The sequence below is a fragment of the Zalophus californianus genome, chromosome 16 (assembly GCF_009762305.2).
Source record: "Zalophus californianus isolate mZalCal1 chromosome 16, mZalCal1.pri.v2, whole genome shotgun sequence".
NCBI classification, from domain to species: domain Eukaryota; kingdom Metazoa; phylum Chordata; class Mammalia; order Carnivora; family Otariidae; genus Zalophus; species Zalophus californianus.
In genome coordinates this window covers 47,546,554-47,561,300 of record NC_045610.1, presented here as the reverse complement: position 1 = coordinate 47,561,300, position 14,747 = coordinate 47,546,554, and the positions used below count along the sequence as shown (strand labels likewise).

Genomic DNA, 14,747 nt, shown 5'->3' with positions numbered 1-14,747 from the left:
CTTTTGATTATGGGCTTTTGGAAACAGCCTCATGATGATCCCAGCACAAATTAATCTTACACTTGCTTTTTCTGAAGGATTAGAAGGTTCAGAATTCACAAAGCCTTCTTTTATCTGAACTGTTAACTGAATTTAGACTCTTATCCAAATTCATGGTCTCTGAACTTCATGGTCTTTGCCACCTTAGAGGCTGTATTAGCAATAACACATTTGTTTCAAACAGTTCCTCTGAGATAACAATACTGTTTTTATTTTTTTTAAGATTTTTTATTTATTTTTTAAGAGAGAGAGAGACAGCGAGAGAGGGAACACAAGCAGGGGGAGTGGGAGAGGGAGAGGCAGGCTTCCTGCCGAGCAGGGAGCCCGATGTGGGGCTCGATCCCAGGACCCTGGGATCATGACCTGAGCCGAAGGCGGACACTTAACGACTGAGCCACCCAGGCGCCCAACAATGCTGTTTTTAAACAGCTTTCAAAGTTTGCTGTTTTGCAAAAAGTTCATCAGCTCTTGGTTTAGAACCATCGTATGATGTGGAATTGTTAATGTTACTTTTTCTGTTTTGTATCCTTATTTTGAGTTTTGTATTTTGTTGCTTATCAGACTTTTAAAAGCAATGTACCCGATAAGGTGATGCTGGCTCAACCCTTGGGGATGATCTCCAGTGCTTACAGTCCTGATGAGTCTGGACTATCAGGTGGGAAGGTGGGAGAGCTCTCAGGTGGGAAGTACCTGAGAGCTCTCCCTCCGAACCTTCCTTGTTACTCAAATGTGGCCTGAGTGGTTTCCAACTGCTAGGCACTTTCCCGCCAACTTAGAACATGACAGCCGGGAAAGGCCCTTCGTGGTACTGAGGGACAAAACCATGAAATGTGGAGAACCTGAGTCTTGATCAGTGACGCTTTCAAAGAAAGATCTTGATCAAAAAGGGGAAATGTGAAAACTAATCAAAGAAAATCTTGTTTAGAAAGGAATTGGGAGACCGGTAGGGTCTCATACCCTACCACCTGGCAATTGCAGACCCAAGAGGAGACAGACCGTGCACCTGGATATTGCTTTACCAACTGCTTAGGAGAAGAAAGGCTTTCCTCCTCCCCCAGCAACAGCCCAGCCAATGAGAAGCCACCATACTTCCAACTCCCACTTTACTCCAAAGGGCCTTTTGTTTAGAACAGTCTTCCCAACGCCCCCCTTTCGTCTATAAAGGAACTGGTCCTCTCCTCTGTTCTATAGACTTGCCTGGGGTTTTGCTACATGTAGCTTGCTTGTCCTGGATTGCAATTCTCTGCTATTCTCCAATAAACCCATTTTTGCTGGTAATATAACTGGCAGTTTTATTTTTAAGGTTAACACTTATATCAGCATTGCTGAAACACATATTGTTTTGATCCTTTATACACATTTGAGAACAGAACTGACACTTTCCCCTTTCTTCACAAGTCCTCAGAATGACAGGACCTGGTCATCTGGGTCAAACAAACATGACACTTTGCCTCGCAGCTTTAATTCAGGAGACCCCAGCAAACATGAGAAATACTGTATTAGGGTCATCAACTCCTCCCCATCTGCATGAGACTACTGATTTTAGCATCTCAGAACACCTCAGCTCAGTGCAAACTGGTACAACTGGTCATCCTCCTAGTAGTCCTACATCGTAGGGAACAAAAAAGGGGAAAAGTAGAGAAAGGAAAAGGGAAAGGAATAGAAGAGAGAACACAATGGAAAAGAGAAAGGTGTCCGTGGTGTATGTGACTTTGGATGGCCCTCCATGGCTGCCATGGTTTTCTGACTCTTGCTTTGAGTTTATGATGATTATGGGTATGATTACCACCAGCCTTATTAGTGTAGTAAGAACTCATATTGTGTACATATGTACAACACCATGCCAGTGTCTAAGTACTGTCATTTCTTTCCAACTATAATCCTGTAACAGGTAACTAGTATTATTATCCCTATAGTAAGAAGGCCCCACTGAAGAATTAACTTGTTTTCTCTCAGGTCTATAAAGAAACACACCAGAAAGTCAACTTGACTTTCTTAAGAGGATAAATTTATGGAGTATTAAAGGTAGCTCTCGTCCCCTGAAGATAATCAGGGTAGCTGCAAGTTAAGTGTGAGCTAATTGTTCGGAAAAAGAGTATATGCAAACTTTTTAGGGGTGGGGCTCCCTGAAGACAAGGCAGCCACCCTCAGAATGGGCAGAGACCAGCTTTATTATTCTGGAAAAGAGGTGTAATGAGATCCTTTGTACTTTAAGAATTAACTAGGAGGGGCTGCCTGCCCCCTGGTTGTGTGGATCCCTGGGGAAAGAAAGAGAGGGAACAGATGTTCCAAGTCTACATAGGGAAAGGCCTACCAAAATCTGAAGAGCCTTACTAGACAGCTAATCTAAAGTAGTGAGGTCTGTAACCCTGGAAGTTCATGCAAGGAATCACCCCTAGCTAGACCAAGCCCAAGGAAACGAATTATCCTCCCTGAAAGCTCCACGGCAGCGGACCTGGGAACCTGGATCAGGAAGCATGAGGTTTTATGGCCTGTGTAGGACTGTCAACAGTGACACCAAGTGGCAGCAAGAAGCAAAGGCAGGAGCCTCTAGGCTCTCCCTGGTGCCTCGACTGTGCCTCAGGGTATGGGGGCCTCGAGGTGGGGTTTGCTCTGTGGGGTAACTACAGACCTGATGCAGTTGATCCCAAGACACTGGAAATGGCTGGAGATTCCTGGATTAGGCTGCTCTATACTCTTTTCTTTTAAACCCACTTCCTTATTTCCCTAAGTGCTCAATTCAGAAAAGTGAGTGATTTTCTCAAATGATGAGAGAGCAATGGCTGTTGTATTTAGTGGAAAAATTGAGGCTGAGGTCATTTGATGCAAGGCAGGGGTGATGCTGTTTTGAAAATCAAACAAGATATTTCCAGTCTCCTCCCAGGAAGCCTCCCTTGATCCTGAGTTAGGCGTTTTCATAAGGACCTGTGCTTTCCCTGTTATGGGAGTTAAGGTACAATTGTGATTTCCTGTTGACTTGCTCTGGCTTCCCTCATTGACTAGAAGCTTGTAGAAGGCAGGGACACTGTTTTGTTCACCATTGTATCCCTACTGCCTTGTATGTTTTGAAATCAAAGGGTTATTTTTATACCTGATCTGTAACCCAGACTCAGGTAAGATCTGAAAAGAATGAGGTTTTTTCACTTTGATGCCTGATGCTGTATTCTTTCTCTTAGTGTCTACAATTTGGAAGGCTGCAGACCCCTATCTGGAGGTCTCAACTTTAGTTTTAAGGGCAGGTCAAACAGGCTGCTGCCCTGAGCTAACTCACCACCTGCCCTGGGCTAGTTGTTCGTGCTACCGGCTTAACATCCTTTTCTTAGAAACTGTACTCAAAATGCAACCAGGTGGCTTAATAACAGTTTTCCAAAATGACACAGAAGAGAAATACTTTCAGATATCGTAAAATCACTTTTATTTTTTTACTATATACAACATTTCAGTGACGCATACATGACTGATTTGGGAGAAAAGATCTGGTTTTATGACTTCTCAATCTTCTGTACGGGTGAATATATATTTTCCAAAGAACAGAGAAGGAAGCTGAATCATAAGATCTATGGTAAACATTGTCACAGGAGGAGTTGTTCTGAAGCTTAAAGGACAGTTTGCAGACATATGAAAATAAATACTTCTTTATGGAAAGGGAGAGAAAACACTGGAACTCTGCCTAAGAGCCTGTATAGATTAAAAAATTATTATGTCAAATGTGAACTCACAGATGATTACTTTATAGTGGATTATGAAAAGGAATTCAGAGATGTTTGGAGCCCATAACCTATGAGGTCAGTTTAATGGAAGAACTCTAATTTCCACTTCAGGGACAGAACATGGGGTTAGGTAAGCTCCTTGTCTGACAATATGGAATTTATGACTTTTACACTCCTCCAAGGCACACAATAGATGGTTAGTGAGTTGAAGCCTAACTACCCACGGACCCTTAATGGTGTTATCAAATTCAGCTCTGGGAGCCAGCACTCCAGAACCTCAGGTTAGGGGAGCAGGGGAATGTGTAGGCAGGAATAAGCTTCTGATTCCTATCTCTTTGGTATTCACTCCCTTTGAAGTCCTGTCTGTGGACTGAGAAACTGGTTTCCACCTAGTCATGAGGAAACCAAGAGAAATGAGTTGCATTTCTGAGATATTTCTATCTCTTTAGTCTGATGTTTGGGAGCAAAGGTAAGGATCTTTTTTGAGTCTAAGAGCGAGTGGACTGATTAAGCACACAGTAAGGAGCAGGAGGCCCTCTCATTAGCTGGACACTGCGAGTGAAATTCTAGTGACTAGAGTGACTTCAGGGGAGCTGAGCTTGCGGATGGATGAGATACAAGGGATGCGGGGGTCTGAAACACCTTTATTTTTTTTAAGATTTTATTTATTTATTCATGACATAGAGAGAGAGAGGCAGAGGGAGAAGCAGGCTCCCAAGGAGCAGGGAGCCCGATACGGGACTCGATCCCAGGACTCTGGGATCATGACCTGAGCTGAAGGCAGACGCTTAACCATCTGAGCCATCCAAGCACCCTGAAACACCTGTTTTGTGGGACTGCAGAACACAAAGGGTAATGTCTCCTCCTTTCTCCTACCCCCCTTTCCTCCCTTAGGAAACCCCAGTAGTAGAGGTTGCCTTCAACCAAATAGCTGTTTCCATTTAACAATTATGTGCATTGCACTTTTCTGCTTGCTGAACAGCAAACTGGCTTTCCTGCTCTTTGTTCTTCTCTTTCTGCCTATAGGGCAATTTCCGCCTCTCTATTTTGCAAGGCCGGTAGTTCAGATACAGTGCTATGGCGGTGACACCCACTCCAAGGGCGACAATGATGACGAAGATGGTGGAGCTGATTCCTTCATCCAGTCCTGCCCAAGCACAGAAGACAGAGTTCAGGAGGGTTACAGGGCAGGGAGAGTCCCTGCCTCCCCGAGCCTACCACACCCACCTCTCAGTTTCACCCTCCCTCTGCCCAGGGGAATTTTTCTTCTTTCCAGGTTTGGATAAGAATCCCAAACTCCTGGGGGATTTCCGTCCTAGGCCTGGCAGCAGGGGAGAGCCACAGTCACCTTGAACGATGACAGCAATGTCTTTGCTGACAGAGCCCAGCTGGTTAGTGGCTGTGCAGCAGTAGGTTCCCGTGTGGTTCTGGGTTGCCTTCTGTGGCACCTCAAGGTGGAAGATCACTCCATTCCAGGTACACACCAAGGCTGGAGTTGGGTTTCCCTTTGGGACGCACACAAGCATCTGCTCTGCCCCTTTGACCCACGTCTGGTTGCCAGGGCAATCAGATTCCTCTAATCGAGGCTTGTCTGGAAGACAGTCCCCCAGAGAAATGAGTTCAGTGTGCCACATTCCTTCCTCACCCAGAGGCTCAGCTCCCCCTCCTCCCCTAATCCAAATGCTGTGTCCCTTTGACCCAACAGCTTTCCTTCCTGAGGGAAGGACCACTGTTCCCTGCTTTGGGCCATGTTTGTCTTTCCTTCCCTAGGGGCGAGGAGTCTGAGACACAGCAAAGGCATTCTAATGGATTCAGACTAAATGATCTGGGTTGTCCTATCAATGGTGGCTTCCCCACTTCCCATCTTTGCTTCTCAGTGAGTGAGGAGATGGGTAGGGACGACCCCAGAGATGAGAGATTTTCTACTTTTCAAAATACAGATTCTTATATGGAAATTTCCCTCCTCAGCATAAACTCCCAACTATCACTTTCTGTGTCCTCAGCCATCAACCCTCAACTAAGACCATCTGATCACCTTGTATTCTCTTTTCCATTCCCAGTTCCCCCAGCTCACTTTTCTGGGGCTACGGTAAGCTTGGGGAGCTTTAATGTTATTTTCTTCTTTGATTTTTTTATTTTAATGAGAAAAACAATAACTCTAATATTGAAGTTGCTGGCCAAGACCTCTGGAAATGAGACTAATAATAATCCTTGTTTTGACCAGAAAGTTCAGGCTTCTACTCACATAAGACATGGAGCTGCACTGCAGTGGTTTTGATCAACTGTTGACCCTGAACCTCCATAGAGGCCTCACAGGAGAAATTTCGGCCATTATCTTCCTCCCTGGTGGTAAGTGAAAGCCAAGCAGGCTCCCCAGGGGCAGGGAGGTCTGGGGCTCCCTTCAGCCAAAGAGTAGGGCTGGGCGATGTTAATACATGCCCTGAACAGGTCACATTAATGTCTGTCCCTGCCAGTGGGTATAATTCTTCTATCTCCAGGATTGGTGGAGGGAAGCCTATAAGAAAAGGAAAAAGAGAACCAAACATATTTCTCAAAACTCACAGCCACTTCTGTACTCTTGCTGCTGAAGGTGTGGTATCTAGGCAGACAAGATGGGAAAGACTTTATATACCTTCCTGCCTCTGTGCTGAATGGCAGGAGCAATGAGATTTGGGAATTTGAGAGCTCTTCTTACAACAAATGCAGTGTGCATACATTTGGCTATGCCTCTGTGGCAAAGACAGCAAGATGGCTTTTCATCTTACAGATTTTTCCTCTTTACCTCAAAAGTTGTTCTAGAAACAAGTTGAAGGACCCACAGTCACTCTGTAAGTAGGATGGCCTGGGGAAACAGGGTGAAGGCTGAAGAGAACTACTGTCCCAATACGTGTCTCCAACCTGCCTGCACTCATCAGAGAAAACTCACTTGAGAGTATACCTTGGAAAGGTTAGTAGGGATATTTACTGTCGAATCACCAAGACTTTACTGTGGAAGATTTCAGTGGCAGAGAAACCCCGTGCAGAAGGGAAGAGGCAGGTCACTTACTATAGACATGCACTGGCTCTCTTGTTTTCTCTTCCATTGGACCCAGAGATACAAGGCAAGACAGCTCCTGATCACCAGTCTCCATGGCCTGAACGGTGGCATTGGCCCATGCTGTGTCTCCTTTCCAGGAGACAAAAGGGCTCAGCTCCTGGTCTCCTAGGAACATGTGGAACATGACCTCTCTGGCTGGGAACACCCTAGACAACTCACAGCTCACAGCCTCTGCCATCCCAATCTCCAAAAGTGGGGAGACCCAGATTTTGGGGCTCTGAGAGAATTCTGCCAAGAAATGAAGAAAAGGAAAGAAAGGAGGAAAACCATGATAAATCATGTGCTATGTAGAACTCCACAATGTAGGAAGGGAGTGTGGCTAAAAGCACTCTGTCCCCCAGGGTAAGTTTAAGGCCCAAGTAGAGGTAGAGCTCAGTTACCCTCTCACCCTCATCTTAAACTTTGTGGGAACTTAGTCCCAAGGGCCAAGGTAAGACAAGGAAAATGAGCCTCAGGATCGTTCCACACCTGGGCTCTGACTCACCAAAGATCCGGAGTACCTTGATGGCTGAACTACTGTGAAAGAGCCCTCCACCATATGAACTCAAGTCCAGTTCTGCACGGCATGAGAAATTACACCTGTCATCTGCCCTTCGGGCTTTGACATTGATGGTGACCTCAGCTCTTTGGGAGGCCACAGCCAAGCTCATAAAGTTCCTTCTTTGTAGTTTCTTGTTACCCTGGAGAAGGGTAAGGGTGAGGTTCTCCAGGGGTGCTACACTGGGCACATGGCACTTCACTGTAAAGGCTTCATCCATGGCTACCCATGCAGGCTCCAGCTCCAGGATCACCTGCTCTGGTGGCTCTTTAAGACAAAAAGGTGGGCTTGATGAGAGAAGGCTACTCACCTCTCCAGAGAGAAATGATACAGGACGGGCAGCCTGTGATACAAGGGGACTGTTACCCTTGAACCGTCTGATCAGCAGTGTCAGCTTTCTGCCAACCCTGCCCTACATGGAACGAGTCAGTCTTCTGACTCTTCTGCTCATGAAAGGTGGCCAAGAAATATGACTGCTGAGGGGGAGTCCCTTGTGTTGACTGTTGCTGCCATTCTGGAGAACTTTCTCTCTTCCAGAGGTGCTTCAGAGGGACAAGCAGCTTCTGAGGAGCTCCTCAGCATCACACAAAAACTAGTCTACCAAGTCTACCCTAGTCTACCAAGCTTTTACCCCACCGAGGTCACACTCTTATGGCCGTATCCTTGCCAGTGCTACTTTCCCACCTGTAAGACCTTCCTCACCCATCCCCATCACTTCAAATCCTTACCATTCTGCAGGAGGGAAGCTCAAGAGCCTCCTTTTCCATGGAGACTTCTCCAACTGCCCCGGCCCATAAAGACCCTCCTTTCTCCAAACTCTATTTATTCTAAGAATTTGTGTCAAATAATTTAGCACTAATTGTATACTTTTTTGACCATTTATAAGCTAGCATTATTGGCATATGTCTTCTGTACCTGAACATATGCTCAAGCACAATGTCTGGATGCCCTCTATGGTCTGCTCCTAATTTAAAATCCTACACCAAAGGGAAATAGAAGTAATTGGCCCTAGAATTCCTACAGTGTAACAGAAATCTCTATTAAGGTTCCTAATTCTCTCCCCTAAAAGAAATCTCTAATTTTTCCCTAAATGAGGCCTTGTCCTGTTCCCCTACTCTTCCCTTCCTCCTCAGCCCTACTCACGATACACAGTGATGCCAAGGCTTGTGTCCTTTTGGATCCCTGCACAAGAGAAGAAGCACTGCAGAATAGAATTCTCTGTGACATCCTCCAGGAGAAACTCCTTCCACTGAGGTCCTTTGTCCACCTGGGTTTTCTTTAATAAAGTCTCAATTCCACTGGGTCCGGGGTCTGGACAGGTAGTGCTGCAGTTGACCATTAGAGACTGTCCAAGCTTTACCAGGGCCTGATCTGGCCAAACAGAAACCTCAAATGTGTCTTCAGTAGCCCCTGAAATCATCAACCACATAGGCCAAAGACTTTGGTGAGGAACACATGACCCAAATAAAATACAAAGCTGATTCTATTTGATGGTTAAAAATAGGAAACCTAGAGGCATCTGGGTGGCTCCGTCATTAAGTGCCTGCCTTTGGCTCAGGTCATAATCCCAGGGTCCTGGGATCGATCGAGCCCCGCATCGGGCTCCCTGCTCAGCGGGAAGCCTGCTTCTCCCTCTCCCACTCCCCCTGCTTGTGTTCCCTTTTTCAATATCTCTCTCTCTCTGCCAAATAAATAAATAAAATCTTAAAAAAAAAAAATAGGAAACTTACCCTGAAGAAAAAGTTACAAGGAACTAGACAAGAAAAAGACCCTTAATGAACAAGTTAAAACCCTGATTCCACCACCATTCCCTCCACTCATCATCTTTCTAGGGATCTTGATTTCTCTATTAGTGTCACCTTGGAAACTATGGAGTTCTTAAAACTCATGCCCAGGAAACCATTCTCTTCCTGAGCTTCCAGATGTCTTGGAAGCTCCCAGGATTGGCTGCTGAGGGGCTCTCAAGGGGTTATCAGGCCCTGGAGAAAAGAGCTTTGTTACTTATACCTCAAAGCAGTGTTTCTTTGAAATTATGGTCTAAGGACTGCCTTCACCAGAATCACCTGGGGTTCTTGTAAAACTGCAGATTCTAGCTCCACCTCAGACTGAATGATTAAGAACTTGTGAAAGTGGGACCTGGAAGTAATGCAAGTGAACAGAACGAGCATTCCTGATGACCCATATGCATACCAAATTAGGAGAACCACTAGCCTGAAGGTGACTCCTAGGGTCATTCATTTCCCAGAGAGTTTTCACCTCTTCTCAACATGAGACTATTCCTTTTTGCTTTGGTACTAAGGCAACAGATGTTTTTGGATGCTTAAGAGTTTAGTCTGTTAGGGAAATCTCAGGTGCAATGAGAAAGACATCAGGTAAATTTTAGATGCCTGACATAGGTGAGAGGCAGTCTTCTGAAAGCTTCCCTACAGGTCCCTTTTAGCTACTCCATGTCCACCATCTGCTTCGTCTCCCAAATACCAGTCCCATCTAGGAATACACAACTCATGAGGCAGTGTTACCTACTAAGGCTCCAGTTCCTTTCTTGCCACCTAGAGAACTTGCTTCTCATAATTGAGCTATGGGCCCTCTCCTATCGAGACGCTGTTGTAGCTTTTCATGACACAGAAGGTGGCAACAATGAAGTAAAAATATTCTCAAGAGTGGAAAAATAAGACGGTCCTGGGGCAGCAGGGAGCCAAGGAGAGAAGGCATATTTCTTAAGGAGAGTTCTAATGGTCTATTATCCTGTCCATCAATTCAGGTTCCACAATTATAAGCCAGAGACACCTACCCATTCTGTGTCCTAATGATCCCAAAATAGGAATCTCTCCCTAGGGTCCAGACAAGTGAATACTCAATTTTTGCCCCACTCAGTACTTCTTATCCTCTTTCTCATTGGCCAGCCATCTGCGCACCCTGGTACATACTGACTAAAGAAACTATCCCCAAGTAGCCTCACCTGGGAAAGGGATCAAGGCCAGCAGGGCCCAGACATGAAAGAGTAGCATTTCCATCCTTGTGAGAAGGGACAAAAGCTGGAGAGGAGAAAACAATGCCGGAGAAAGTGATCAAAGAAAAGCAAAAGGATACAGAAAATTATTTCTCTGATATTGTTAAAGGTCAGCCCCTTTCCTAAAACCTTGCATAGTCTAGAGAAATTGTAGCAAGAGTAACGGTGGTGTGGTGTGGGTGTACTAAAAGGACATAAGAAAATAATAGAGGATATTAGATTAAGTGAGACTCTTGTAAAGCTTGTATTGCATTTATCTGTTTACATATTTGCCTCCATCTATTTGAGTCACTAGAAGGCTGTTAGCATGAAAACAAAAAATGAAGTTTAGAGAGATGAGATCAGCCAATGTATATCTAGCACTGTCCAATGGAAAGTGACCCTGAATCTAGAAAACGTGGTCACTAGAGTCCCATTCTCTGACATAAGGGAGAAATGTTTCATCGCGGCTCTCTCCTCATGACCTCTATGAAATATCCCTCAAGACAATCCATCTCTTTCTGATCTGCCTCCATGTTCACCAAGCAACCTTTGGATTATTAATTTTGGCTAAGTGTAAAGTGTCTACTTCTCTTTTCTCCACCAATCCATACCAAGTTTTTTTCTTTCAAAACCCCATTCAAGCTAATTTCTTCTAAGGAAGTTTCTTGACTAACCCTGTCCCACTTCACAATCCCTTATTTACTACACATGGTACCTCACTTTATGCCAAACATGATTTCTGAAGCTATGTATATTAAAATGCAATTCACTTTAGTGAATTTTTTTTAATGATGAAATTATTACTACTATTACTATGCTAGGAATTCCCTGAGGACAAGAGACTATAATTTATTTATCTTGCATCTCCAGCACCTAGTACAGTGCCTAGCATGTTATGGGTATTCCATTAAATGAATGATTACCCTCTAATTCTGTATTTGAATTTTCATGCATTGGGTTTTACACAGGTGTACCTTTATGTGTATGCTGGTCTGAAAGAGGTTGTTTTCTTGGTGGGGGTGTCTTTTTTATAAAAATAACAATATTATGTCAAGTGTTATTTTAAAAATTCCCGGTGGGGGGAAGTAAAGTGAGAATTAAGTGACTTAATTCAAGCCAGTGTTTAGCCCAGTTCCTGCTAAGATTTCAATAAGTTAGTGATGATGCTGATTGTGTCACTGTTGCTGATGCTGCCAATAATGACAAACAAATTGATCAAGGAGCATCGAGGAGGAAATCGTTACTTCTCTCTGAAGGAGTTGAGAAGGTTTCTTAGAGACACCTCCTTTGAATGGTTTTCTATTATGACTGGAAGTTTATTAAGGAATGAAGTGATATGGAGAAGAGGTCAGGCCAGACTTAACTGAGAAAATTCAAGAAGTTCAATATGGGTAGAGGGTAGCTTATAGGGAAAAGAATTGTGGGATAAAGTTAAGAGAAGTGGGTATACAATTAAGTAGGCAAGTAGGAATTTACAGTTTTTAAAGCATAGGGGTGAGATGATCAACTTTATTTTTCAAGATGACAACACTGGCAGTGTGTGGAAAAAAGAAAGATGAAGAGAAGATTGGTGGCCATGAGATCTGTTAGAAGGCTACTGCAGTAATCCAAGGGAGATATGAGAGGACCTGAAGGCAGTGGTGGCTGCAAAATTTCTATACAGAAGATGTTCAGGAGGTCTCTGGTTGGAAATAGAGGCTAGAGGTTGTGTTTACATAGGACACATATTGGTTTTACTTAAAATGTATCTTACAGATCAATAAAAATAGCGTTCTAAATATTTTTTCACATATTTAGAAAATATCAATTATTCATATCTAGTATTTTGAAAGTGGCATGGAAAGGGCGGAGGAAAATGGCATTCCCACTGTTTGAGGGGCATGTATAACATTCATTCAGCTATATAATTTTTTTAAATATCAGTCATATTAACTTGGACACTGTAGAATTCCCATTTATTCTTGTATTTCTTGAAGTAAAGTGCTCTCTTCCTAACACTGTATCTCACTTCAGTGACTCTTTCTCAATCACATCTTGTCTAACAGCTTTTAACATTAGTAACCATATACTGTGTTCCAGGCTATGGACCCATGCTGAGTGGTTTACTTTAGTTATCTCATACCAATCCTATGATTATTGCTAGTTTTATAGATGAAGAGATGGAGGTTAAGAGAGGTAAAGTAACTTACCCCAAGTCACACAACTAATTAAGAGGTAAAGCCGGGATTCAAACCCAGACATCTTGGCTACAGGGCAATGCTTACTATTTCACTGCTTTTTTATATTCAGTGAATCTAGATTATCTGTGCTTTGATGGGGTTACAGTGCCACAAATAATACCCCTTAGAGGTTAATCCAAGAGCTCCTTCTATTTTAGTGATCTCTCCTTAGCTTACTCCTGTTGCCTTTCTCTGCAAGCCTAATCTTGCTGTGAATGAATCTCATGATTATATTCTGCTCCCAGAGCCTTAGCTAAAAGACTTCCCATCTTTGATGTCTACAAGCCCAGCTAGTTGGTTTTCCCTTGTGGTTGCCACTAGCATACGCCACATAGATAAAAGAAAATGGGGTGGGGGGATTTGATTTTTTTTGTTTTAATACTCCTACACTGACCATACCTTGTTCTGTGTTGTTTCAAGTGCCCAAGTGCTCCTCCCCCCAACTATACCCACAGCTCGACCATTTCATCCTTGTTTTGACGTGTCATGTTATGATCAGGTGCTGAAACGTGCACTTTTACATTCATTCATTTTCTCAAGAGAGAAAGCAGCATCCCTAAGGGGAGATGATTTTTAAATCTTTTTAAAATTCCTTTGGCTTGCTTGCTCCGTAGATGATATCCCCAAATTCAAGGTTTAAAGTGGCTGAAATCCTAGACCTATAATCAGCCACTAAAGGGTTGCAGGGGAGAGCGCAGGCAGTTGAGGGGAAGGCCACAAACACTGATCTGCTGCTGGGATTGCTCTGGCGCTGTAGCCAACCTGGACTTCCAGTCCAAGTCTGGGGCTCTTCCAGCGTTTCTTGCAGTATCTTACACAGATGTGAGTCCCACCCCGCCCTCTGAGCTCTTTTCTCTCGAATTCCCTGGAATTCGCTTCCTGCTCTGGGGACCCCCCCTTTCCCCCCGCCCCGGTTCAGGATACCTTCGCGAGGGGGGCCCAGCACCACCTCCCTGCCTCCCACCCCCAGTGCCCAGGCCGCAGCCCGCTACCCGCGGCCCGTGCTCCCGCTTTCTCGTCTCTCAGGCCGCCGCCCCCTTCTGCCGCTCTCACTCCCTTCTCAGGCCTGCTAGTCTGCCAACCCCGCCGGGTCTGTTCGCCCCGGGAGGGCAGGGCGTCGCCAGCTCCCAGGGACGGAAGGACGAAGCGGATACAGTAGTGACGAATATTGGAGGGAGGGCCTGCGGCCGGCGCTCGGACACGGCGCGCGAGGCCCGCTCCTGCTCGGAAGCAGCCTCCTGTCTCGCGTGCACACAGTGTGGCTCTCACGCTCTCGGCCCGACAAGCCCGGCAGGCCTTGGAAGGCAGACGATATTGGAAAACATTAAAAACACGGGGGCAGGGGCGCCTGGGTGGCTCAGTTGGTTAAGCGTCTGCCTTCGGCTCAGGTCGTGATCCCGGGGTCCTGGGATCGAGCCCCGCGTCGGGCTCCCTGCTCGGCGGGAAGCCTGCGTCTCCCTTTCCCACTCCCCCTGCTTTGTGTTCCCTCTCTCGCTGTCTCTCTCTGTGTCAAATAAATAAATAAAATCTTTAAAAAAAAAAACAAACACGCGGGGAAAAAAATACTTCAGCGAGTGCCCCTCAGGGGTTTCCGGGCCGCTACCGTGTGAGAAGGCGAAGCCCGCCACACGAGGCCAGACCTCCGCAGACTTGACGGAAAAGCCGGGAGGAGACACGGGCACGAACCGAAGCACACAAAGCAAGACCTAAATCTTCACTGAGCGCCGCTGCTCGCTGCTCCGGTCACTCCTCGGGTGGCTCGACCGCCTCGCCTTCTCCGCTGCCCCGCCCGCGCCGCTCTCAGAAACCCGGCACGCGCTCAGACCGTTTGGGAGGCACCGCCAGGAGGGGGCGCGCGAGGGAGCGCCTGGCCGGAGGATTTCCTGATCTGCCTAGAAACTCGTGACGTATGCGCAGAAACTTAGCAAGGGTTGGCCGGGACAAGTGGGGCGGGCCAGGAAGCTAAAACCACAGGAGGGGTTTGCGGGAAAGATACGGGTAGAGAACCCTGTATCTTGCTTAGGAGAGAGCGCATGTTTGACCCAAGATAATAGCTACTCGACGAAACAAAGTGAAAACGAAAGAGAAAGGGTTATTGTAGCAAGTAACGACACTATAAGAAAAACAAAGGGTGGTGCGCCCCTGTGCCTAT

General features: G+C 45.6%; 1 protein-coding gene across 6 annotated transcripts; it reads right to left on the bottom strand.

The window, feature by feature from the left end:
- Nucleotides 1-3,447: 3,447 nt before the first annotated feature.
- LOC113939803 (intercellular adhesion molecule 5) lies at nucleotides 3,448-14,433 on the bottom strand. 6 transcript variants are annotated; one of them, XM_027626416.1, is made up of 8 exons: nucleotides 14,162-14,433; nucleotides 10,344-10,419; nucleotides 8,528-8,794; nucleotides 7,331-7,651; nucleotides 6,796-7,074; nucleotides 5,995-6,264; nucleotides 5,098-5,340; nucleotides 3,448-4,896 (listed from the first exon to the last, which is right to left on the bottom strand). In XM_027626416.1, the coding sequence occupies exons 2-8, from the start codon at nucleotides 10,396-10,398 to the stop codon at nucleotides 4,691-4,693; spliced, it is 1,641 nt and encodes a 546-aa protein (XP_027482217.1). In that variant the 5' UTR covers nucleotides 10,399-10,419; nucleotides 14,162-14,433; the 3' UTR covers nucleotides 3,448-4,690. The 6 variants fall into 6 exon arrangements, with proteins under 6 accessions (XP_027482217.1, XP_027482216.1, XP_027482222.1 ...); XM_027626415.1 differs by having other exon boundaries at nucleotides 14,199-14,433; XM_027626421.1 differs by having other exon boundaries at nucleotides 6,796-6,951; nucleotides 14,199-14,433.
- Nucleotides 14,434-14,747: the final 314 nt, after the last annotated feature.

What these genes read in the sequence shown, in the direction of transcription:
- LOC113939803 (XM_027626416.1), bottom strand. Translation starts at nt 10,398, where the DNA reads ATGGAAATGCTACTCTTTCATGTCTGGGCCCTGCTGGCCTTGATCCCT. An exon ending in GGCCTTGATCCCTTTCCCAG is followed by an intron (nt 8,795 to 10,343) that starts GTGAGGCTACTT and finishes TGATGATTTCAG; the next exon opens with GGGCTACTGAAGACACATTT. An exon ending in AGTGCAGCTCCATGTCTTAT is followed by an intron (nt 5,341 to 5,994) that starts GTGAGTAGAAGC and finishes ACTGTCTTCCAG; the next exon opens with ACAAGCCTCGATTAGAGGAA.